Genomic DNA, 25,549 nt, shown 5'->3' with positions numbered 1-25,549 from the left:
ATATTTATAGGGACCAAAAACATATTTAACCCTAAAAAAAAAACACCTGAAGATGATGGTGAGACCTACATTGTAAATATGAGAGAGTGAGACCGATTGAGAAGAGATGATGACGATTGATGGCTATGGTGATTGAGAAGAGAGACCGATGGTGTGCGATGTGGAAGGAGAAGAGAGAGAACTCAGAGAAGTGAATGAGTTTCGTTTGACAGACTGAGACTTTGACTGCATGATTGAAATGATTTAGGGTTTGGGTTTCTATTTATATTAAAGGGGTAATAAAGTAATTTTCTACATCCGGGATGAGTTTGGCTATAGTTACCTATAATATAACCCTATTACCCGCCCTGTACCTATATTTTGAAATCAGAGAAAACCCAAACACCTATCCAAATCCAGTTAAAGCGGAAAAAAACCTGTCAAACCGGGTTTAGTTCGGGTAGATATTCGCGAGTACCGATGTTATTGCCATGCCTATTTACATATCTATCCTGTAATTATAACACAAAATTTTAGGCAAATAGTTAGGACCCAAACCACGTTCAATGTTTAACCTAAAATTGAATTTAAGTTGTCCCTAAGGTTAACTATATGAACTTTCTTTTTAGAGTAATGATAAAAATCAACAACTTTTGGGGCAACTCTATGTGATACTTTCATTGTCTTTTTACCATCTCTCCCTCTATTGTTTTTGTTCCAAAAGAAGAAGAAAAAAGAAATTACAATTCCCTACGATCACTTTTTTTACGCATCTACACATTTACAGACTGTTCGATCTCGATCAGATGGTCCAGAAAAATCCGATTTGATTTTTATTATATATATCATCTTAAATCCTGACCGTCCGATATTGATCGAACTGTCATCGACGTGTAGCTGCGTGATTTATTAACTGCAACAAATCATGGTCCATAAAAAGTGGATTGTCCTAAAAATTAGTTTTTCAAATTTCATTACACTTCATTTGAAACTCAATCTATAAGATTAGAACAAGGTCTACAACCAACAATAGATTGATTCAAGTGGCATAGAACTTGGTCTCCTTAAACATTTGATCAGACGTTCGATTCCTGACTCGTGTACGAAAAAAAATCTAATTGAAAGGAGAAAACCCACCTTGTTGGATGATATGTTTGGTCAAAATGGATGGAACCTAGTCTACAAACACCCTTAATTGCTATAATTTTTAGTAATGTAATTCTTCATAACTCATTTTTTACCTTTAATAATAATCACCACAAGTTTTCTTTGTCAAAAATAAAAAATCACCACACATTACTGCGTGCAAAATATCTATGTCAATAGTGTGGTCACAATTAACAACCATGAATGAAAGCCAAACGTAGAGAAATTAAGGACCAGTCTCAAAGTAGATAACCGTACAACAATTCCATGCTCCATTATTGACTCTGAATTAACCTTTTCTCATTTCAACAACAATGGCAGAACCAAATTCACCTAATTCCAAACAAAGCACAATGGATCCCTATGAATTCCTCAAAATCAAACTAAACCCTGATGGTTCACTAACAAGAAACTACATTGTCCCCACCGTGCCACCATCCTTCGATCCCACAAATTCGCCACCGCAACCGGCTCTCTCTAAAGACATTCCCTTAAACACCGCTGCGAAAACCTCCATTCGTCTCTTCCTCCCGAACCCTGCACCGTCTTCCTCCGCTGCCAAACTCCCCATCATTCTCTACTTCCATGGTGGTGGTTTCATCCTCTACCACCCTTCCTCCCTTATCTTCCACCATCCCTGCTCCACATTAGCTGCCCAAATTCGTGCCATTGTTGCCTCTGTTGATTATCGTCTCTCGCCTGAGCATCGCCTCCCAGCAGCCTACGACGATGCAGTTGATTCTCTTCTCTGGCTCAAATCCCAAGCTCAAAATCCAACGGAATCTGATCCATGGATCAGAGACCATGTGAACTTTGATAAATGTTTCTTGATGGGAGACAGTGCCGGAGGTAATATAGCCTATTTCACGGGTCTACGTGCTCTCGACCTTGATCTGACTCCCGTTAAGATTCGAGGGATCATAATGAAATATCCATTTTTTAGTGGAGTTCAGAGGACTGAATCCGAGCTTCGTTTGGTTAACGATCGTATATTGCCATTACCAGCAGGTGATCTCATGTGGTCCCTGTGTTTGCCTGAGGGCAAAGACAGAGACCACGAGTATTGCAATCCAACAACTTTGGATCACGTATACGGTGAAAAGATCGGACGGTTGCCAAGGTGCTTTGTTAATGGCTACGGTGGGGATCCATTGGTGGATAAGCAAAAGGAGCTAGCGAAGATTTTGGCTGCACACGGGGTGCATGTGGAGTCCTGTTTTGATGAGGATGGGTATCATGCTGTTGAAATCTTTGATCATTCTAAGGCACAAGTTTTGCTTGATAATGTTAAGAAGTTTATACTCTCAGCTGTTTCTGTTGCTCCTCAATCCTCTATGTAACACTTTGTGGGAGCATGTGTTTTTCTTTTTCCCTTATTTTCAATGTTTAATAAAAACTTTTGTTCATTTAAGTTTGACAAAAATACCGAGTTAAACCTTTAAATTATATATGCAGCATTCACAAATAATGGGATTGGGTTAGGCATTTGTTTAAATGATGAACATAGTATTTCCTTGGATTAGAGTAACAAGATTAGATTACCCAGTAGTCAGTTATGTTTGTAACAGTATTTCATTTGACTCAGTTAGCGTAACCATATAGAAATGCGTATTCTAATGAGAGGATCAATATGTAAATGCCACTGAGCCAATTCTACTCAAATATCACCAACAAAAAGATCTATGTTGCTAATTAACCAAGGGAGGAGATTGTCTCCAGTTTTTTTCTCTCATGTGTAATCTAAGCCCTCCATTAACCCTCTATTAAATAGGTGAGAGAGTTATGTTTCTCTCATGTTGTAAAACCTATGCTGCTAAATTGCATTAAAAAAATACATGCAAAACATTTTCCCCCTTTCCACGTCCAAACGAACATAACTTTTGAGATTCAACCAGGATTCCTCTTTTAATTAGATTATCTTTTGTCACGATCATATTTTACATCATTTTCCACACTATAACTGAATTTTTTAGACAAATTGAATCATCCGAGTTGCCATGACAAATTTATTTTAGAGCAATGCTATATCTCTAGAAAAATAACATCAAGAATTCTTCAAGAATAAAGAGTAGCCAATCACAATGCACTATTTGCCACAATTCAAGGAGGTGTGGCTGAAAAATAGAAAGTGGACAAATAAATCATCCAATTAAAATTTGCCAATTGTGTCTTGAAAAATTCTTGAAGCTATTTTTCTTGAGAAGTAGCATTTTCCTTTATTTTATCTAGGCTAATTTATTTATACAAGACGTTTAGTGTAAGACCTCTATTTTTAATTAATTAGTTAGAACCTTTAGCTTTATTTAATTTAATTTTTATTTTAAGTTATCCGTATGAGTATAGATGATCTTCAACGTGTTTACCTCCTTGGCTCATCCTGATTTTCTTTGATAGTGGCCGGGGTTTGAACCTCAGATCTTACATATTTTTATGCATTGTCCTTAGCAAATGAGCTATGCTCACGAGGACAGAGAATTGCTGATTTATATTATATATGTGGGTTAACACTAAGAAAAAGAAAGAAAAAAAAAAAAAGGAAGAGAATTTGATGAATAATGTGTGGGTTAACACTAGGAATAATGTGTGCGGATTTAGAGTTTACTCGGCTAGGAAGAAAAACATATAAGGTGCTCTGATCTTACCATGATTTAGATGAAAATTATAGGTTATGAGGTTGAATTTGATGTTTCTTAAACTAAATGGATGAGTGAACATATTTACTAGGTTTTATTTTAATTTTTGTGATCTGCAATTTTGTTAAAATATATTTGGAGTTTGGACTCAACTAATTTCTTTGACCTTTGATACTTTCTCTTGCACCGCCTAGTCCTTGATGCCTAATTCCTCTAAAGTTTTTTTTTTTTTGTCAAAAAAAACCCCACAAATTATTGACCCAAAAACATGCTTGGCAAAAGTGGGATGTAGTCTAAATTTGACACAGTTAGAACAACCATAGTGGTTGGATCGATATTGGGCAGTATATATTTTAAACTTGGTAATTTTTATTTTAGGAAATCAAAATCTATTTGAAATTTAAACCATTTGATCTTGATCGAACGACCATTATTTTTTTACTTTTTTATGGGATCCAACTACGATTACTGTCCTGTATGTGTGAATAGCTTGACTTTTATATGTACATTGTAAAAATAATGGTGATAAATTGTTCCTCATATAAACATAATCTACAACAACAACCAAACCATGTTTATTAAATAGGATCGGTTACATGGATCAATTGATGCCATGGTGTTTTATCATATATTATATTTTTATTCTGCGTATCATACTCATTTGATTTAGGGTCCACTAAAAGTTTTCGATCATGATGGTGAAATAAGTTGAAACTGGTAATAAATTAAATAGTATGTATTATCATTTTATTTATTATACTATTTGAAAATATTGATTGAATCAATTTATTATTGTTCTCTACCTTCCGTCAAAAAAAAAATTATTGTTCTCAACCTGATTAAATACACAAATTTTTTTCCTTCCATTTCTCGTATTGCCTAAAAAACTATAGTCTAGAGAACCTTGAAGAAGAACACTTTAATCAAACAACCAAAACAAGATGAACCATGACAATAGATCAGTAAGCGAACCTAACGAAGATGACACTGAAAGCTCCTTATTGTATCGTAGCCTGATGATGGTGGTGGATTGAAGGACATCTCAGCTTGATGCTCGAAATGCGGTTGTGCGTCCATTGCGGCGACGGCGGGTTGAAAGACTGTGATAAATACCAGTGACTACAGGTATTGTTTTCTCCAATTGTCTTTTTCTTTCTTATGAGGATGCAACGTTCGAGGATTAGATTGAGATTTTATGTTTTTAGTTTTGGAATGAACCATGGTTGTGTTATCCCTTTGTTTAACTACTGAAATATAAACTATCCACAAAGTCTAACCCTAATGGAATGACTAAAATTGTGGAAAAATGTTAATCACAACTAAAACTATGGTGCCAACTTGCTTACCCATGTAACAAAGATGGGTTAGTTGTACCCACGTGAGTTGTATGGCATACAGTGGCCTAACGTGTAAATCATTATGACATGTCATTAATAAGGTTTAATAAGGTGATATCTTTAAGGCTTAATTGCATGTTTGGTCCTTTTATTTATTTTAGTTTTAAGTTGATCTTTATGTTTTAAAAGTTTTAAGTTGATCCTTTTCTATTTTTTTTTTTGTTTCAAGTTGTTCCAAAACATCACCCAGAGTTGAATAAGTAAGTCCCTTCATCCACATAATATGGATTTTAGTTTTTTTTTTTCTTATAAAGAAACTAAGGGTGTGTTTGGTTTAGAAGAGAAGTTGTGAAGAGAGAAAAAGGTGAGAGAGAGTATGAGAAGAGAGAAATATGTGAGAAATAGAGTAGAATTTTTGTATTGTTTGGTATAAGAGAAAGAAGAGAGAGATAGGAGAGAGAGAGATAGGTTTATTTTTGAAAGGTCAAATATACCCTTGAATTAAAAAAATTAAAGAAACTATAATATAAAGTATAATTTAATAAACTTAATTGACCTAAATTAATTTAATTAACTAGTTAAATGTAATTAAATTTAGATAGTTAATTTTTTTTTATGTTAAAATGATAAAAAATAAAAAAAAGGAATACCGAAACAATTGGTTTATTGAATTTATTCAAAATTGGTTTATTGAATTAAATAATTAAATAAAACATTTCATCAATGTGTATCTGATGTTGATTCTCATTATTGCCAAAGACACCTCGCCATCTCTTGTGCTTCAGTTACGTTCTTTCTTCTTTTTATTTATTTGGTTGAAAAATCTCTACTTTTATTTATTATGTTGTAGTAGCAAGCAAGGACACAATTGGAAATCAGAGTTTCTCTGCTGTTTCTTCGCAGTTTTGCAAAGACTCTAAAAAGTGTGGGTCCCATGCTTTTAGACTCTCTCTCTTCTATTTCTTTGCTCCGCCAAACTGAAGAAAAACCCACTTTCTCTTGTATCTCTCTCGCCTGAATTTCTCTCTTCCCTATTTCATCTATTCCAAACACAGTGTAAGCGAAATTATATTAAAATGAAACATCAAACAGTTCCTCAAGCACAAGACGTGCCAGAGGAAACTGAAAAGTGAGAATTACATAACAGTTAGGCTACGTACTAGCCGGATAAAGAATTAAAATAACAATTACACAACTGCTTGTAAACAGCATAATGGGTTTAGCTTCCAAGAATGATAGTCAAAATCAAACATAATGTCATGTGCTTTCAACCACCAATACGTTTGGAGTTTACCCATTTCTGCAAGCGACACAAGCTGATACATCTGATTGTGCAAAATCCTCTTGTTACGGTCTTTCCATATAACAAATAAAACCGAAATCCAAATAATGGTAAAAGTTGTCCTAGAGTTTTTGGAGAACCTTCCAAGACCATGAAACTGATTTGAATGAGAAATAGTATTGCCATGAAAAACTGTATCACATCCTAGCCAATTCAAATCCAAAAGCCAAAGGCGACCGTAGTAGTCACATTTCTATTTAGAAAGAGACGCCAAACAATTATATTCACCTTCAACGAGACCACTTTGAGCCACAAAAAATGATCAAAACCTTCAGTGGAGTTACAACCAACTGCAGTTAAATAATTATAAGCATATTTAACCATGTAAACTTGTGATGAATGGAGCTTCCACCCCCACCTGACAACCACACCATCCTGCAAATTAATAGAAGACAAACGTTCCGCACATTCCCCAACCAACCTTTCCTCCCACACAAATAACCTCATTCTCCACTTCCACGCTTCTCCATCAACCTCCCATCCTAACATGTACAACTCCTCCACCGTGAATGATTTATTTTCCTCCAGCTGAAATAGCCTACCAAAAGACCTCGCTAACGAAACTTCATCAAGCCACGGATCCTCCCAAAACAGAGTGGACCGCCTATCCCCTACCTTCCTAATAACATTGTCATCCAACCACCTAGCATCTGCAATTCTCACCCCCGATCTAATTTGGAGTTTAATAAAACAATAAAAAAAAATATTTTAATACTGATTTTGTAAATAAGTGCAAGTCCAACACCCATATTCTCAACTAGGGGTGGCAAAAATACCCATGCCCATGGGTACCCGCGGATAAATCCATCACGGGCACGGGGCGGGTAGCTAAACGGGTATCCATGGGTATAATTAACGGGTATTTGACTACCCATTATTATATGGATACGGACACGGATTTGATTGTATCCATACCCACGGGTACCCATACCCAATAATAAATTAAGTTAATTACCAAAATATCCTTATATATCTTATTAGTAACCTATTTTTAATTTTTAATTTTTTTAATTTATATTACTAAGTTGATCGATTCAACTTTTCACGTCAAGTTCATTCCCCAATTCCCCATGCCTTTATTTTTCTTCAATTCCCATTGAAACCATTATTGGAATGTGGTAAATGGAGTGATGGCATTAGGCATTGTGTTGGATCCAAGGTACAAAATAGAATTGATGGATTACTTTTATCCTCAAATTTATGGAGATGGATCTAACAGTGAAATCGAGAAGATTAAATCTTTTTTCCGAGATATGGTAACTGAGTATGATTCAAAAATGAAGGAGAAGCAGAAGGAAAAGGAGAATGCTTCTTCATCTTCAAGTCAAAATCAAAATTTATCAGAAGTCATTGTTGTTGGCAGGAAAGAAGCTTGGAAGACTAATTTTGCCAAACATGTTAGCGCAAAACCAAGTGTTGCATCTGGTAGGTCAGAATTTGACATCTATATAGAGGAGGAAAGGTTACCAGATGATGAAAATTTTGACATCTTAGGTTGGTGGAAGGCAAATGGATTAAAATATCCAATCATGCAAAAGATTGCAAGAGATTTCTTAGCAATTCCTATTTCAACTGTTGCTTCAGAATCTTCATTTAGCACTAGTGGTCGAATTCTTACTCCTCATCGTAGTAAACTACGTTCAGATACTTTAGAGGCATTAATGTGTGTCCAAGATTGGCTATGGAGTGATGTGAACGGTAATCAATTCTGTTACAATTTTTTTTAACAGTGTTAATTTAAACAAATTATTATTTGACTTATTCTTTTTCTTTTTCTTTTCTAGGTTCTACAAAATCAAAGTTTGAGAACATTGAATTGAATTCAATTTTGGAAGATATGGGTGGTGACATTGACATAATTGGTGAATGACATTGTTAGTAAATGTTATAAGATTTTATTTCAATTATCATTGCCATGTTGATTATTTGGATTTTTATTTAGAGATTTATATGTTTTCATTTCAGGAATTTGGAAGTCAAATGAAGTTATTGAAGCTTGGAATGCATGCGAAATTTAGATGTTTATTTGGATGTTTTTTATGTTTTTATTTTACTTCATGAATTTGAATGAATTATGTAAGAATTATGAATTTTCTATGGATTATGTATGACTTATGAAATTTTGAATGGATTATGTATGGATGTTTAAAAGTAGTTGAAGTTTTTTGTTAATTAAAAAAGGTTATTCTTTGTTCCAAAAAAATAAATAAATAAATAATTTAAATAAATTCATGGGTACCCACGAATACCCATGGATACTTCAATACCCACGGGTACCCACATAATGGGTACCCATGAGGGTACGGGTCGGACATGGGTATCATATTTATCCAACGGGGAGGGCACGGATATCATACTATCCTTGTCCATGGGTACCCATTGACATCCCTATTCTCAACATATATCTCTAAATGCCCAAATGACGAAATAACTAACTTATTTCAATATGAGTGATGTTTTAGACCAACTTGAAACTTTTAAAACATAAGGTACCAACTTGAAACATTTAAATCATTTAGGACCAACTTGAAACATAAAATAAACATATGGGACTAAACATGCAATTAAGCCTATCTTTAATTGTTTCCATATAATTTCTAAAAATTGTAAACTCACGCTCTTTCTTTCATCTTATTTTTTTTTTTGACTAACATTGATAACACAAATTCACCATGTTTCATCTTCTTCTTTACTCTGCTATGGTTGTTTCTTTCTTTCTTTCAATTCTATGAAATTATTATAAACAACTCACGATTCGCAAACATTCATCTTCTATTCACCCAACCTTCTATGAACAGAACAACGACTCGATCTCTCCAACCTTCCATTTGCGATCGCGATCTCATCCTCTCTAGGTTTTCTTTGTTCTTTGTTCTTTTGTTTTATAGTGTTCAATTGTTTGTCTAATTCAAACCTATCGATGTTGATGTTTGTTAATGGGTTGAAGAAAATGTTTAATATCTCAATTTTGATTTATGTAACAAAAAAAGAAACTCGCTGATTTAATTTTTTTTCTTTCTTTTTGGGATTTGAGTCCGAAAAAATGATGGCAAGACAAATCCGAATTTTTTTCCTAACCTTAAATGGCTTCAAACGATGGAGACATAAAGGATATGGATGGATATGGATACTTACAAGAAGAATAGGAAATTTACGGATGATGATATAAGAGGATTGGGATTTGATTCAGAGGAAAAAGCGATGCAATTTTATGACATCTATGCAGAATGTCATGGCTTTGCGATAAGAAAAAATGATATAAACAAAGATTCTGATGGGAATATAGCTCCTCATCAATTAGTATGTAATAAAGAGGGTGAGAGTAAAAATAATAAATGGTCTAGATATCCAAGGCCAACCACTCAACTAAGTACCTTGCAAGGCATCGAGTAATTTTAAATGTTGATATTGGTAAGTTGAGAGTTTATGTATTCGAACTCTCACAACCATGAGTTAACTCCGACCCATTTTGTTCATTTGATTCTTAAGTACCATCGATTGAGTAACCTAATAAAGCCCTTGTTGATGGCTTTCACACACACAGTGTTAGAATATGTCAAGTTTTGGGTTGTATGAAGCCCAGAAAGGTGATCATGAGGGTCTAGATTTTGCCAGAAGGACTTATATAACTACTTAAACAAGGAAGGGAGAGAATACATGGTGGGGATGCTTTTGTTGCGTTGAGTTATTTTGCAGGCTAAAGCAGATAATGGACCAATGTTTTTTTTTAAAGTTCACCACAACAAACAAATGACATTTAGAAAATCCATTTTGTTCAGATTCAACCTTTCGGATCGACTACGAGTGTTCTGGGGATGTGGTTGCATTGGTGAACTTATAGCAAGAACAAATAAAGCAAGCATCTTGTTTTTTTTTGTTGGTGTAACCATCATTGAGAAATTACAATTTTTCTTGTGCTAAAGTTTCTGATGAAACAACCGAGACATACAAGGGGTTTTAAATATACTTTTAGAAGCAATGTATCATAAATGGTATAAAGGAGTGTTAGTGATGGATATCTTACAATGAGAGAAGCTATCAAAGAGGTAAACAAACAAACAAATAAGGTTCAATTTGAACAACTAGGTTGGAACTTAATAAAAATGATTGAAAAATCCCACAAAACATATGATATAAAATTTAGTCAGCTTCAATTGCATTGTTCGACCCTGCTTGATTGTTTTGCAACCGCCAAAGTTGTATATATATATATATTGTAATCAATTGAAATATATAAATGAGACAACTTTGGTTGTTCCAAAACAATCAAGGAGAGTCAAACACTGCAATTGATGCTGGCTAAATTTTATATCATATGTTTTGTAGGATTTTGCAATCATTTTTTTTTCAAGTTCCTACCTAGCTGTTGAACTTGAACCTTATTTGTTTGTGTACCTCTTTGATATCTTCTCACTAATACTCTAAAAGTGTATTTAAAACTCATTGTATGTCTCGGTTGTTTCATAAGAAACTAAAGCACCAAAAAATTTGTAATTTCTTCACGATGGTTACACCCAGAAAAAATAATAATAGGCTTGTTATATTTGTTCTTCCTATAAGTTGTGTCAAATGCAACCACATCCCAAAACACTTATAGTCGATCCGACTAGTTGAATCTGACCAAAATAGATTTTCTAAACGTCTTCGTCTGTTGTGGTGAACTTCAAAATGAACATTGCATCATTATCAGCTTTAGAATGCAAATAACCACCTTTTATTTTTTCCCTTCCTTCATTGAATTTGACATGTTTTAACACTGTGTGTGTGAAGGCCATCAACAAGGGCATTATCATTTTCACTCAATCAATGATACTTAGGAATCAAATGAACATAATGTGTCGGAGTTAACTCATGGTTGTGTGACGGCTCGAATACATAAACTTTTCACTTATATGTATCAACATTTAAAATTACTCGAAGCCTTGCAGGACACTTAGTTTGAGTGACCGGCCTCGAATATCTAGATCGTTTATTCTTATTTTTACTCTCACCCTCTCTATTACATACTAATCGGCGAGAAACTATATTACCATCAGAATCTTTGTTGACATCATCTTTTCTTATCGCAAACCCATGACATTCTGCATAGATGTCATAAAATTGTGTAGAATTTTCATTTGAATCAAATTTCAATCCTCTTGTATCATCAGCTGTCAATTCCCTAATTTTCTTTTAAGTATCCATATCCTCTTTTCTTTCTTCGCCAAACACACCATTACTACCGGCCAATTCTTCACCATTTATGTCTCCATTCTTTACGGCCATTTAAAATTAGTTAAGACAACCTGTTATTCAAGAATGATTACATTAACACAAAACAAATAACATTACTAATAGGGTTCAAAATAGGTTAGACTGACCTATAGAAGCCTACGACTCTGTCTGTTTAGGCCTGATCTGTTGACTAAAAAGGCTAGGCTTAAGCTTTTGAAAAATCCTATTTAAATAAATAGGTCAAGCTTAGGCTATCAAAAGAGCCTACGAAGCCTGATAGGCCGACTTGTTTATGCATGTTTTTAAAACTTATTTTTTATTTATATTAAAATATAATTTATATTAAACACAAAAATCAAGAAACAACTCAGACAATAGACTTTTTAAATAGGCTTTAAGGCCTTATAGTAAAATAGACTTTTAAGGCCTTATAGTGATAGACAAACCTTACAATTCGATGTTTGTTTACTGGCTTCATATAATTCAGAAAACACAAGTTTTCTGAAAGCCTCCTGTTCATATCTCTCATCAAAAGGTGCTATTCGATAATGTCTATTTAGCATACTCCCAGCTAATCCGAGTGAACATTCCAATATCTGTCCTACATTCATTCGTGAGGGTACCCCTAATGGGTTGAAGACCATATCAACGTGTCTTCCATCTTACAGTGAAATATGCTTTTAGGCAGACTTAGCCTATTTAGAAGTAGATAAAATGAATTTTAAATAAGTCAGGAAGTTAGATTCAAACTTGCAAAATTTTTCGTAGGCCAAACTGAAGCCTGTCAAAATATGTCTGTCCTATTCTCACTCCTAATTATAGTAAAATAGACTTTTAAGGCCTTATAGTGATAGACAAACCTTACAATTCGATGTTTGTTTACTGGCTTCATATAATTCAGAAAACACAAGTTTTCTGGAAGCCTCCTGTTCATATCTCTCATCAAAAGGTGCTATTCGATAATGTCTATTTAGCATACTCCCAGCTAATCCGAGTGAACATTCCAATATCCATCCTACATTCATTCGTGAGGGTACCCCTAATGGGTTGAAGACCATATCAACGTGTCTTCCATCTTACAGTGAAATATGCTTTAAGGTAGACTTAGCCTATTTAGAAGTAGATAAAATGAATTTTAAATAAGTCAGGAAGTCAGATTCAAACTTGCAAAATTTTTCGTAGGCCAAACTGAAGCCTATCAAAATCTGTCTGTCCTATTCTCACTCCTAACTAGTAACATAATTCAATGCGAGATACAATGAGAATTAAAAATCAATAATCAATAATCAAACTATCTCATGTTTATGCAAAATTCTTATACATCAATGATTCTTATATATATTAGTTTCATATCTATTGGTGTAATATCATTATCTGTAGTTAATTTTTTATAAAACAATTAAATAAATTTTGCAAAATGACTATTATGCTCATAAAATTAAGGAAATGATGAATTTTAAGAAGGACTATTATGAAATTTTGCTAGACTTCAACTTTTATATATTGTTAGTAGATAAAACAATTAAATAAATTTTGCAAAATGACTATTATGCTCATAAAATTAAGGAAATGATGAATTTTAAGAAGGGCTATTATGAAATTTTGCTAGACTTCAACTTTTATATATTGTTAGTAGATTAGTAGACAAATAGCAAATCATTTTAATTATATATAGGATAAAATTTAAAAATTACTATTATATTTTTCTATAGTATTAGTCAAACAAACACCTTAATATTATTTTGTTTTATACAAAAAAAAAACAAGGTTTTAGTTGAAATTTAAAACACATTATTTATGATTTATTTGTGGATTTTACAAAATAATCACTTGTGTTTTTTTTCTTTAAAAAATTACACGGTTTTGAAAAGGTTAAATTTTTATTTACCTTAAAGTTTGTTTAGATATCCGTACTTTGTAGAAAAAACCTTTTGAAATTTATTTTTTAAAAAATAAATAAATATAATGATATGATTAAAATTTATTTAATGGATGATTGGTACATACTCAACTAAGACAAAATTTAATCCTTATAAATAAGGATTTAAAACGTATAAAAAAAATTCGTTTTAAAAAACGTATAAATAAATCACAAAATTGAAGTTAAGGCAATGTTTGTTTATAACGACACATATATAATATTGTCAAAAAAACGACACATATATATTGTTAATAATAATATTTATGTGGACACCGTTTTTTTTAGATGTAGGCAGTTTGTTTATTTCCTAACAACAAATAATATGATACAACAATTGACTTTCTTTGAGGAAAAAAAAAAAAACTAAGTGACTTGTTTTATAGGTTGTAACTCATCAATCTCAACCATTAGATTATAACACTTCATATTCACCACCTATTGTTCACTTCACCACCACGGTGAAACTGTTTTGCTTGACCATGCTAAGTGTAGCCTTTGATTGATATCATAGAGATTCAAAATAGTTTTAAGTTGATTTAACACAAATCTCTCTTTTATGTGGAAATGGGACAATGCATAGTAAAGCAAAAGTAGTGTCCATCATAAACCATCAATGAATCGAAAGTATAGAAATTAAGGACCACTCTCAAAGTGGTTAACCGTACAACATTTCCATGTTGTATATATGTCATTGAATTGAATCCGAATAATCCTTCCCATGCTTATAAAACTTTAAACCACACAATGGCAGAATCATCACCTTCCAAACAAAACTCCACCATCGATCCCTATGAATTCCTCGAAATCAAGCTCAACCCTGACGGTTCCCTCACAAGAAATGACAACGTCCCCACCGTGCCACCATCCTCCGATCCTAATCAAACTGTTCTATCTAAAGATATTATCCTAAACACAGCCACAAACACCTCCATTCGCATCTTCCTCCCAAACCATCCACCGCCTTCTTCCGCGGCTAAGCTTCCTCTCATTCTCTACTTCCATGGTGGTGGTTTCTTCCGCTACCATCCTTCCTCCATCTCCTTCCACCAATGTTGTTCCACCTTCGCCGCCCAAATACCGATTGTTGTAGCCTCAGTTGATCACCGTCTCACGCCAGAGCATCGTCTCCCTGCTGCCTATGATGACGCTGTTGATTCACTGCTCTGGCTCAGAGCCCAAGCGCAAAATCCAAGTGTCTCTGATCCATGGATTAGAGACAACGTGGACTTTGATAACTGCTTCTTGATGGGAAGTAGTGCAGGTGGTAACATAGCGTATTTCGCAGGTCTACGTGCTCTTGACCTCGATCTCTCTCCTCTTAAGATCCAAGGGCTTATAATGAATGCTCCATTTTTTGGTGGGGTCCTGAGGACAGAATCCGAGCTTCGTTTCATTAACGATTATATACTACCCTTATCAGCAAGTGATCTTATGTGGGCTCTATCTTTGCCTGAGGGCAAAGATCGGGATCACGTGTATTGTAATCCAAAAATTTCAGATGTGATATACGGTGAGAAGATCGGACGGCTGCCGAGGTGCTTTGTTAATGGCTACGGTGGGGATCCCTTGGTGGATAGGCAAAAGGAGCTAGTGAAGATTTTGGAGGCACGTGGGGTGCACGTGGAGTCTGTTTTTTGTGAGGATGGGTTTCATGCTGTGGAACTCTTTGATCCTGCTAAGGCACAAGCATTAATTGAGTACGTTAAGAAATTTATTTACTCGGTTGATACTTAGTCCTCTATGTGACTCTTTGGGAGTGAATGTGTATGTGTTCATTTTCCTTCTAAGCAAATATTGAATAAATAAATACATTTATGAGCAATACATTGTTCTTATTTTCATAACAAGACATTACAATGTTATTTTTTAGAAAAAAGAAAAAATAAGAGCATGCAACAAAACAATTATTATAGAATAATAAGATCCAAACAAGATTGCAAAAAAAAAAAAAAAAAAAGATCCAAACAAGATTGCAACCTAAAACAAACACATGCAACATGCCCATATATATTATTAAAAATAAAAAAGAGAAAAGATTGGGAGACATAAAGCAAAGCTCAATGAAACAAAAAGAAACTTTTTTCAAAGAGAATGATATTTTGAACAAGTGTTATAATCATTGCAGGATGGGCTAGTCATTATTGCCTGTGTTGTTTAACCCAAGTTTTCATTTGTATAGTGTATGTTTTGAATATTCACATCAATATTTTCAGGATTTTTACATATCTTAGATCAGATAATCTGATTTTGTTTTCTAAGAGCTTTTAATAACCATAAGGGACAAAAGTAGCTTTCTTAATGGAGAGGGGGCAAAAGCCATGATCCCACCATCGGCCACAAGGGAATGATATCCTTCTAGGACAAGTGACCAACTAGAATAGCATATAAGAGACGTGAGGATTAAGTTTAAGACCTTAAATGGTAATTTTTTTTATAAAATTTGTGTAATCAGTGGAAATTGAAAACTTCGACATTTTAAAAGAATAATTACATTTTTTGAACGGCAAAAAGAAGAATAATTACTTAATAGAGCATGCTTAGAAAGTGCTCCGGAAACACTCGTTAACAAAATCCTTATTATATTATTACAGCGTTTCATTGTAAATGTGGGTGTTTTTTTTATTGCATAATTAATTCCATCTGATCTCAAATAAAACATATGACATATCACATAAGTCCTAGCTCAACTAGTAAAAATGTCGAAATTATTAAGCTGAACATCATGATCAGGGTTTAAATTAAACCCCGACATCTTCACTTTGTATGTGTGAGCTTATGATGGTGTTGTCATTTCTTCTATGTTAAAAAAAGCATATGACATAATATGCATCCTTTATTTTGGGTACATTACGAAGCATCCTTTAGATTCGCTCAAAGGGAAACCATAGCACACATAAACAAATTAGTGAGTAGTGATTTTGATAGTTATATACTCTTTTTTGTTTTTAATCAACAAAAATGTATATTAAGAAATGAATAACGGGTGTCCCAACTCAAACAATAAACACAAACAAGAGTTGACCTAGACTATTTTCTTGACACTAAATTTAATTGAATTATGTATACTGCCCTTCATTGAGACTTTATAAGCACAATCTGAGTGCACTTAGCCCCATGCTTAAGTAACCTACGCTGCACCAAACTTACATTAATAATCCAGACTAAGAGAAATACAAAGATATTAAGTGCTAAATTCCAATTAATCATGACAAAAACTCAAAGTATAATAAACTCCCTTGCAATATTTATAACCGCACTAGCTCTAGTAGGGTCAACCATATCAATATTGTGGAACCCCACAGGATCAAACCTAGCTTCAACCTGGACCCCACATTTGACCAACATGGTCACAAATTCTTGTTGTCGATCAACCATGATGTCTCCACCATACCCAATAACAAGACACCTCCCTAATTTCTTGACATTTTCCAAATGTGGCCCTTTTGCCATTGGATTGCAATACCTATGGTCACGATTTGTCCCCGTAGGTAAAGCCATAGCCCACATCATGTCCAACACTGGTAAGGGCAAAGTCTGGTCCGTTGCAAACCTTTTGGAAGAAAAGAAAGAAAAAAACAAAGTAATGTGACTCATGCAAAATAAAATTTAATAATAACGTGACCACATGATAATGAGTAATTTTGTCTTGATTCAAAGAGATTAAGGTGGTTGAGAGTCTTGTTGATCCAATGTTTGGTTTGGCTTTAAAATTTCAAACATCTATAAGGTGGTTTCTAATACAATAAGAGGAAGAAATTTTCAAACCTCTATAAAACTAAAATGAAATTCTTCATAACTGAATATAATCAAGAGAAATCAAGAGACAAAAGAGGTGCAAATATTTTTAAAAAAATAAATGATGATGCCTATGTTTGGTTGTGCAGTGCCATTTCCACATCAAGTCAAAATCATAGCAGGAACTTACGTGTTAGCAGTGAAGCTACATATAATAGCTTTTTTAAATCATGACAATTTTTGCCTTGAGACACGAGAAAACTTGTTCCACCGCACATCCAAACAAGTCAAGATATATTTTTTCATAACCAAAGAGATATGTGTTATTCTCAAATTTATTTAAGAGAATGATCATTGATCAATTTTTTTTTTTAAGAGAATGATAAAATTATGAACCTTATTTCCGAGGCCGTCCTTTTCTCTCCAGAAAACATAGGTTGATTCATAACAAGGCCACTAATCCTTAGAGGCTCTAAGTCCATATCTCCAATCTGCATGGCCGTATTGAACACAATGTTTGCACCACAACCACATCCATAAAGATAACACCTCGATGGGTCACCATAGTCTCTCAACCATTGCTCTCCATCAGGATTCGTCATTTGATTTTTCACCCACAAAATAGCATCTCGAGCATCTTGATATTGTCCGGGTAACCTAGTCTCTGGCGCCCAACGAAAGGCGACAGAGACAACAATACTAGGAATGTCAGAAGCAAGATTCGAACATTTTTTATGGGTACCAGCATCAGCCGGGCTTAGGATGACCCAACCACCATTATGAAAGTAAATCAATATCGGTAAACGCGCCACGGTATTGTCGTTTGATGGTAGTTTTGTTGGCCTGAAAATTCGAACCCATATTTTTTTCTCATCATCAATTGTTATGTCTTTGGACACTGTAGAACCCCCCGGTGAAGGTTCGGGGTTCGCGTCGGTTGAGGGTGTCTTGTAGGCACGGTGGAGAGTTCCGTCAGGATTGAAACTCAATCCAAAGTGGTTATATGGATCAAATTTTGACATTATTTTTGGTTTTGTTCTTGAAGGATGATGATGGAAGAATGAAGCACGATACAATAGTGATAGTGAATTTTGATTTAGCGGTTGATAACATATGTAGAATGCAGTGTGGGTCGGTTAATTGATTTTCTAAAATTGAGAAATTTGTGGATCAAAGTGGAAATTCTCTTGGCTTTGTGTGGAAGGTTAGTAGGTGGAGTAGTTTAGCCTAACATGTGTAATATTTTGCACCACGTGAATTTATGTTGCCGTGCTAATGTTTATTTTGAGAGGATGTTGCGGTGCTAATGTTTCACGAAAAGTTGAAATCTAGTTAACACTTTTATAATTTAAAGTTTTGTTGGTATTGTTAGTGTTGAATGAGTTTACTCTCCAAATGGAGCTCACACTTAAATATTAGGAAAAATAAAATAAAATAAAGGTTTCTTTATGGAAATGGCCTATGAATGAGATGAAAAGATATATTAAAAGGATTTTACGGTATATTTGCAAAATTAAAGTGCCAAGTTTATGTGGTGTTTAAATGAGCTAAATGAGTTTTTTTTTTTTTTTTTTTAACAGCAACATTTATTAATAACAAGATTTACACAAGACGAACAGAGACCGACAACACAGAAACTACATCAAAAAGCGCAGTATATAGGTGGAACACCTAAAGTAAAAAAAACGGCGCCGTATATAGGTGGAACACCTAAAGTAAAAAAAAAGTACCCCGTACAACATAAGTACCAGGACAGACACAACTCCACCAAAGGCTAACATCAACACCAATAAAAACAAAACTCCAAACCCAAATGCAAAGACAACACCAAAAACACCCCGTGAAACCCCCACATACCAAATAATATGCTAAAGCTTTCAACTCCATCGTGAATGACCACAAAATCAAATTCCACACATCTATCCCACGCTACTCACACGAAACCCCTCCAAAAAACCATCAACACCATCATACATGCTAAAAACCTCTAACTACAGCTCCTCATTTTTTCATCACCACCAACAGAGTTCAATTAAGCACCCGATAATGATTTGTTGCTTCAAACATGCAGATTCGACCACCACTCAACTTCTGGTCTGTCGAAGAAGACACCAAAATAAGCCTAAAAAGATTTGAGTCAAAAAATTGGCTCTCGATCTCGGATCAAAAGTAACCGGCCCACCAGACTCCCGACACAAATCACTAAGGCACCCCTCAACTCTCGAACCACCGGCCCACCAGATTCCCGAGACAAATCACTAAGGCACCCCTCAACTCTCGAACCACCAGAGTAGACACCTTAGTCTGCCCAAAAACTTGAAAACTAAACTCTAACTTCCGATCTTAAAGTAAAAGCGATTGGCCCGTCATTATCCAGATGACAAATTCCTAAGACAGTGAAAAGGTGGAACAGTAGCGCAAATCAAACCAACTTGAAAATAAACCAATCAAAACAAGCCACAAAATCAACACGAAAAACACCCAAAACCAACATGAGTAAGCGTCGACATTGATGGACATAGATTTGAGATCATCACAAGCAGACAACAGAAGCAAGAAATCAGCCATGTGAACCGCAATGTTGTTGAAGAGAAAAAGCAATTGCAACACTACTCTCTACATCACCACCAGTTAAACATCACAAAGACAACACCAGTCCCTACAAACATCTCCCATATTGCCTCCAAAACACCACCACCCCAACACCAATGACCCCAAAACGCCTAGGATTGAAACTCAAAACACCCATAACCACCATTAACCACCACGAGCACAATTTCTGTGCCACCATTGGAACCACCTCTAAATCACCATGAAGCACCACAACAACACCACCAAAGATCCACAAAAATGAAAAAACACACGCGAACAACCCCGAACCAACAACAAGCTACTTACTGTACTGTCTTTCTGCGTGAAGGAGAGAAGCCACCAACCACCTAGAGACTGGATCCACCACAACTGCACGATCCTTTGCAGACCATAAGAACGTCGCTGACCAAAAACCGATGACGATGGGGAGGTTAGGAAAACGTACAGAACCTTTGACGACCATAAAGAAGGAATAATGACCAAAACCAGCATAAAGGTAACTAGATCTAGCTACCCTCGTCGAATAAAACACTGATCTATGAAGGACCAAACCTCACAAATTATCAAAAGATCTTCAAACACCCAAAAGAAACAGAACTGTGGCGGCGCTGGTTGAAGAACCAACGCCGGCGGTCAAGAGGTGGTAACGCCGGCAACGTTGGATGCCGGAAGTAGAACCACCTACTTCAACGGGAAGTAACGTGGTGCGGAGGAAGAAGCTCCTCGTCGCAACACCCACGTTGCAGTCTACATCTTGGAGGGATAGGATTTAGATAAGATAGGAAAGGAGACGGCATGAAAGATTTCTAGAGAGAAGTCAGAGCAAAGAGTTTTGGAGAGAGAGAGAGAGAGTGAGAGAGAGAGAGAGAGAGAGAGAGAGAGAGAGAGAGAGAGAGAGACTATTGGTAATTAGCTAAATGGGCTATTATTCAATAAAGCTTATTTAACATTTTTTAACACATTAAATAACTTCATAAAAAAATTAACTAAATATTATTTGATGTTATATACCAAAAGTCTTTTTTTTTTTTTTAGCAAATATACCAAAAGTCTTACCACAATAACATTTGAACATTTTAGAGTTAATTATTAGTAGTAATTAATATAGAACTATCTTGGGGCTAACAGGTTCATCAGATCGGTTTTATGGGTTAAGCAATATTGGCTTATTAAAAAAAAAAATTCCTAATTCCCTCTTTTTTTTCTTCTTCTATAATGCTTTTACAGTCATTGATACCGCTTTTGTGAATGAATGATTTAAACACAGATTCGGAATCACACAGATTCACTAAGGTTGATGCATAGATACTAAAAGAAAAAAAATTAAAAAGAAATCTTGAAAGGAAAGGTTGAAGTTTTTTATGCAACAAAAAAAAAGATGGTTTATAAGTGATAAAGCTGGACCCTATCATAAGATGGAAGTTGGTAAACTTGAATAAGTGTTGTGAAAGTGACTCAAAATTGGAGTTTGGAGGCCAAAATTGATGTTTGCTGAAAGTACAAATCGGTGGCCGATTTGGAAAATCGGTGGCCGATTTTGGCTGCCTTTTGGGAGGCTTTCTGTTCGGGAAAAATCGGTGGCCGATTTGGAAAATCGGTGGCCGATTTCGCGTGCTGTTATTTTTCAGAAACGTATTTTTGGGCCAGATTTGTTACAATTTTATGGGAGTTTCTTTTACTATAAATATAGGCCTTGTATCAGACTATTTTGAGAGATAGAGGGGGCTGAAACAAGGGTTTAGAAATCAAACTAGGGTTTGTATAGAGTTTGTCTCTTGGCAACAAACTAGGGTTTGAAGGTTGATTCACCTTGGGAAACACTATTAGGATTGAGTCTCTTGGTTACGGGAAGAGGCTGGGATTTGGGTAGAATTAGGCGGGAGACTTATTCTTGTAACCCATTGAAATCTCTTTTGTAACGTTACTCATCATATAGTGGAACGGAGGGCTGCTCTCTCCCCCAGACTAGGTCAATTTGGACCGAACTGGGTAAACAGATTCTTTTGTGTTCTCTCTGCTTTTCTCTCGCTGTTTTTTCTACTTTTGCTTGTTTAATTGCAATTCACTTTGATATTGGTTGCTTAATTATCCCTTGCTCCACACATCAAGTTGTTATTGGTGTGAGTTTTTCTCATCGAATTCGCAACAATTGGCGCCCACCGTGGGGCAAAGGTCAAAGGATAATCAAGTATCATGGGTTCAAAGTGGGATATTGAGAAGTTTACCGGCGATAACGATTTTGGGTTATGGAAGGTAAAGATGGAAGCGGTGTTAATACAACAGAAGTGTGAGAAAGCTTTGAAGGGTGAAGGTTCGTTACCGGTCACCATGACACGAGCGGAGAAGACCGAGATGGTGGACAAGGCCAGGAGTGCCATTGTCTTGTGCCTCGGAGATAAAGTTTTGAGAGAAGTAGCAAAGGAACCAACCGCGGCATCGATGTGGGCAAAGTTGGAATCTTTGTATATGACAAAGTCTTTGGCTCATCGGCAATTCCTAAAGCAACAACTCTACTCATTCAAGATGGTGGAGTCAAAGGCCATCATGGAGCAACTTACGGAGTTCAACAAAATCCTTGATGACTTGGAGAATATTGAGGTGAATCTTGAGGATGAAGATAAAGCTATACTCTTGTTGTGTGCTCTACCTAGATCTTTTGAATCGTTTAAAGATACCATGCTCTATGGAAAAGAAGGCACTGTTACCTTGGAAGAAGTTCAAGCAGCTTTGAGAACCAAGGAGTTGACTAAGTCGAAGGACTTGAGAGTTGATGAAAACGGGGAAGGCCTAAGTGTTTCAAGAGGGAATGGTGGAGGTAGAGGTAACCGGGGAAAGAGTAGTAACAAGACAAAGTTTAAATGCTTTAAGTGTAACAAGATGGGTCACTTCAAGAAGGATTGTCCGGAGATTGGTAATTCCGTACAAATTGTCTCTGAGGGTTATGAGGATGCAGGTGCTTTGATGGTGTGCTGTTTAGAGGATGAAGGTGATGTTTCTCACCTTGGGGGTGATGCCTGGTAGAGCGGTGATCGTCTGGAGAGACGTTAAACACTCAACATCAGCCTGGAGAGGCGGTGGTAAGAATACTCATGATCTACCGGTTGAGGTGGAGGTTCAAGGAAGACATAGTGGGATGTACTCATTTGCTAGTTGAGAGGTTGGAAGCTCAGCCTTAGGTGGAGTTGAACACACCGGGAGTGGTACGACTATGGAGGACCTTGGGTGCTATGCTCTAGTGGTGAGCAAGGGTTTTCTTCATGAAGACGGAAGGCATTCCGGAGGTTGAAGAATGTATAGCACGGCTTGTGTAATTACCCTAAAAGTCCAAGGGTGATTGGATGCAAGGTGATCTTCAAGGAAGCGGGAGATGTCTCGTATTGAAGAGGTATGGTGTAGTCTTGTAGAACTACCTGAAATTCCTAGTGTAGTTTGGATACAAGGATCTTCGAGAAGGCGGAAGACATTCCGATGGCTGAAGAGGTTAAGGTGTGTACTTGTGGAACTACCTAAAATTCCTTGAGTAGTTTGGACACAAGGATCTTCAAAGGGGCGGAAGGCATTCCGATGATTGAAGAGATTAAGGTGTAAACTTGTGGAGCTACTCGGCGTAGTGGGAAGCAAGGGAAAGAGCAGCAAGGTGTTGATGTTAAATGGGCATCATCACTAATTTGGAGTCAAGGTGGAGATTGTTGTGAAAGTGACTCAAAATTGGAGTTTGGAGGCCAAAATTGATGTTTGCTGAAAGTACAAATCGGTGGCCGATTTGGAAAATCGGTGGCCGATTTTGGCTGCCTTTTGGGAGGCTTTCTGTTCGGGAAAAATCGGTGGCCGATTTCGCGTGCTGTTATTTTTCAGAAACGTATTTTTGGGCCAGATTTGTTACAATTTTATGGGAGTTTCTTTTACTATAAATATAGGCCTTGTATCAGACTATTTTGAGAGATAGAGGGGGCTGAAACAAGGGTTTAGAAATCAAACTAGGGTTTGTATAGAGTTTGTCTCTTGGCAACAAACTAGGGTTTGAAGGTTGATTCACCTTGGGAAACACTATTAGGATTGAGTCTCTTGGTTACGGGAAGAGGCTGGGATTTGGGTAGAATTAGGCGGGAGACTTATTCTTGTAACCCATTGAAATCTCTTTTGTAACGTTACTCATCATATAGTGGAACGGAGGGCTGCTCTCTCCCCCAGACTAGGTCAATTTGGACCGAACTGGGTAAACAGATTCTTTTGTGTTCTCTCTGCTTTTCTCTCGCTGTTTTTTCTACTTTTGCTTGTTTAATTGCAATTCACTTTGATATTGGTTGCTTAATTATCCCTTGCTCCACACATCAAGTTGTTATTGGTGTGAGTTTTTCATCGAATTCGCAACAATAAGGTTGCGCCAAACCAAAATATTCATGTTTTTATTTTCCCTTTTTTTTATTAAATTTTTTGGATAAAAAAAATAATGCTAATAAGAATTTCATGGTACTTTTATAATGGTTTTCAAAAAATAAAAATAAATAAGATCAGACTCGTTTAATCTACGACCCGTATAAGGTCAGACTCAGATAGTAATTCTAGAGCTAATATTTAAATAACGTTTTTTGATCCAGTCCAATAAAGCCTGAAGTCTCATGTAGTCCTTTTTAATACCTCTATTTTTTTGTTGTTGTTGAAAGACCCTCTAATAAAATGTTTGATTGCTCATATTTCAAGATTCAAATCCATTACTTCAATAAATAATAATTTCAAGTCCATTAAAATCAAGATACAAAATATACAAATTAAAATAGGGACTTGCTAACCGGTGTCGGTAAGACACTAGTTAAGGAAACAAAAAATAGTAAGTTTGCATTGAATTCAACCATTTTTTAACTTTTAAAAAATCAAATCTATTACTTTTCACCATTTCCCAATACAATACTCTCCATTTCTAAATATCTGTCTTCTTAACCAATACGTACTATTTAAGAACACTTTTTAGCATTTTATATTCGAATAATATACATGGGATAATACTAACAAAACCGCTCAAAACTTTTTAGCATTTTCTATTCAAATAATATACATGGGGATAATACTAACAAAACCGCTCAAAAAAAGGATGATACCGAAAACAGAAAACTAACTAACGAAATACACTCCTAAAATCTTGATGCAGTCCAACTTTTTGTCCTATATATACATACTAGTACCACCTTAGTTTTTCTCACACAAACTTCACTTCCAAGTTTTTTCAATCATCTCTCCCCCCACTCACTCAAACCCCAAAACTACTCACTATCACCTCATTCCCACTGCCATGAACGGCAGTGGAAGCAACTTCCTTTCGCCGCAACTCAACGGCGGCGATTTCCTTCTATCTCTTCTTCAAAAACCCCGTAATCTTGAACCCTCTCAATCTCCAACCACTCAAGAATCTGCCACCATCGATCCTGCAATCGCCATGTTGGGTCCCGCAATTCCAACCGACGGTCACGATCTTTCCAACTTTCACCCTCGTCATCTTCAAGATCAACTTCCACCAACTAACGGTGTTTCTCTCGCTGAATATCTAAGAAGATTAGGGTTTCCAATTGAAAGCAGCAACAACAACAACAGTTTTGTTCAGGAACAACAACAGGAATTGAAGTTGCAGTTTGGGTCTTTACCAACAGTTTCTTAT

The 25,549-nt window shown here is 35.6% G+C and overlaps 2 protein-coding genes and 2 pseudogenes across 3 annotated transcripts; 2 read left to right on the top strand and 2 right to left on the bottom strand.

The window, feature by feature from the left end:
• The first annotated feature begins 1,272 nt into the window (after positions 1-1,272).
• On the top strand, positions 1,273-2,548 carry LOC146898070 (putative carboxylesterase 8 pseudogene; annotated as a pseudogene). Its single transcript, XR_015022688.1, has one exon. The product of XR_015022688.1 is annotated as a putative carboxylesterase 8 pseudogene (transcript).
• Positions 2,549-11,168: 8,620 nt separating this feature from the next.
• On the bottom strand, positions 11,169-11,702 carry LOC146898069 (protein FAR1-RELATED SEQUENCE 5-like; annotated as a pseudogene).
• A 2,288-nt stretch (positions 11,703-13,990) lies between these two features.
• On the top strand, positions 13,991-15,438 carry LOC146898068 (putative carboxylesterase 8). Its single transcript, XM_085733857.1, has one exon. It carries the CDS (start codon positions 14,317-14,319, stop codon positions 15,304-15,306), a length of 990 nt encoding a protein of 329 aa, XP_085589983.1. The 5' UTR covers positions 13,991-14,316; the 3' UTR covers positions 15,307-15,438.
• Positions 15,439-16,537: 1,099 nt separating this feature from the next.
• Positions 16,538-18,538, bottom strand: LOC146898067 (putative carboxylesterase 9). Its single transcript, XM_085735384.1, has 2 exons — positions 17,704-18,538; positions 16,538-17,122 (listed from the first exon to the last, which is right to left on the bottom strand). Exons 1-2 carry the CDS (start codon positions 18,327-18,329, stop codon positions 16,789-16,791), a joined length of 960 nt encoding a protein of 319 aa, XP_085591510.1. The 5' UTR covers positions 18,330-18,538; the 3' UTR covers positions 16,538-16,788.
• Between the last annotated feature and the right edge of the window lie 7,011 nt (positions 18,539-25,549).

Source organism: Medicago sativa, chromosome 8 (genome assembly GCF_051527215.1).
Source record: "Medicago sativa cultivar Bolivia chromosome 8, Bolivia_mono, whole genome shotgun sequence".
Taxonomy (NCBI): Eukaryota; Viridiplantae; Streptophyta; class Magnoliopsida; order Fabales; family Fabaceae; genus Medicago; species Medicago sativa.
This window is presented reverse-complemented; position numbering and strand designations above follow the sequence as displayed.

What these genes read in the sequence shown, in the direction of transcription:
- LOC146898068 (XM_085733857.1), top strand. Translation starts at nt 14,317, where the DNA reads ATGGCAGAATCATCACCTTCCAAACAAAACTCCACCATCGATCCCTAT.
- LOC146898067 (XM_085735384.1), bottom strand. Translation starts at nt 18,329, where the DNA reads ATGTCAAAATTTGATCCATATAACCACTTTGGATTGAGTTTCAATCCT. An exon ending in AGGACGGCCTCGGAAATAAG is followed by an intron (nt 17,123 to 17,703) that starts GTTCATAATTTT and finishes TTCTTCCAAAAG; the next exon opens with GTTTGCAACGGACCAGACTT.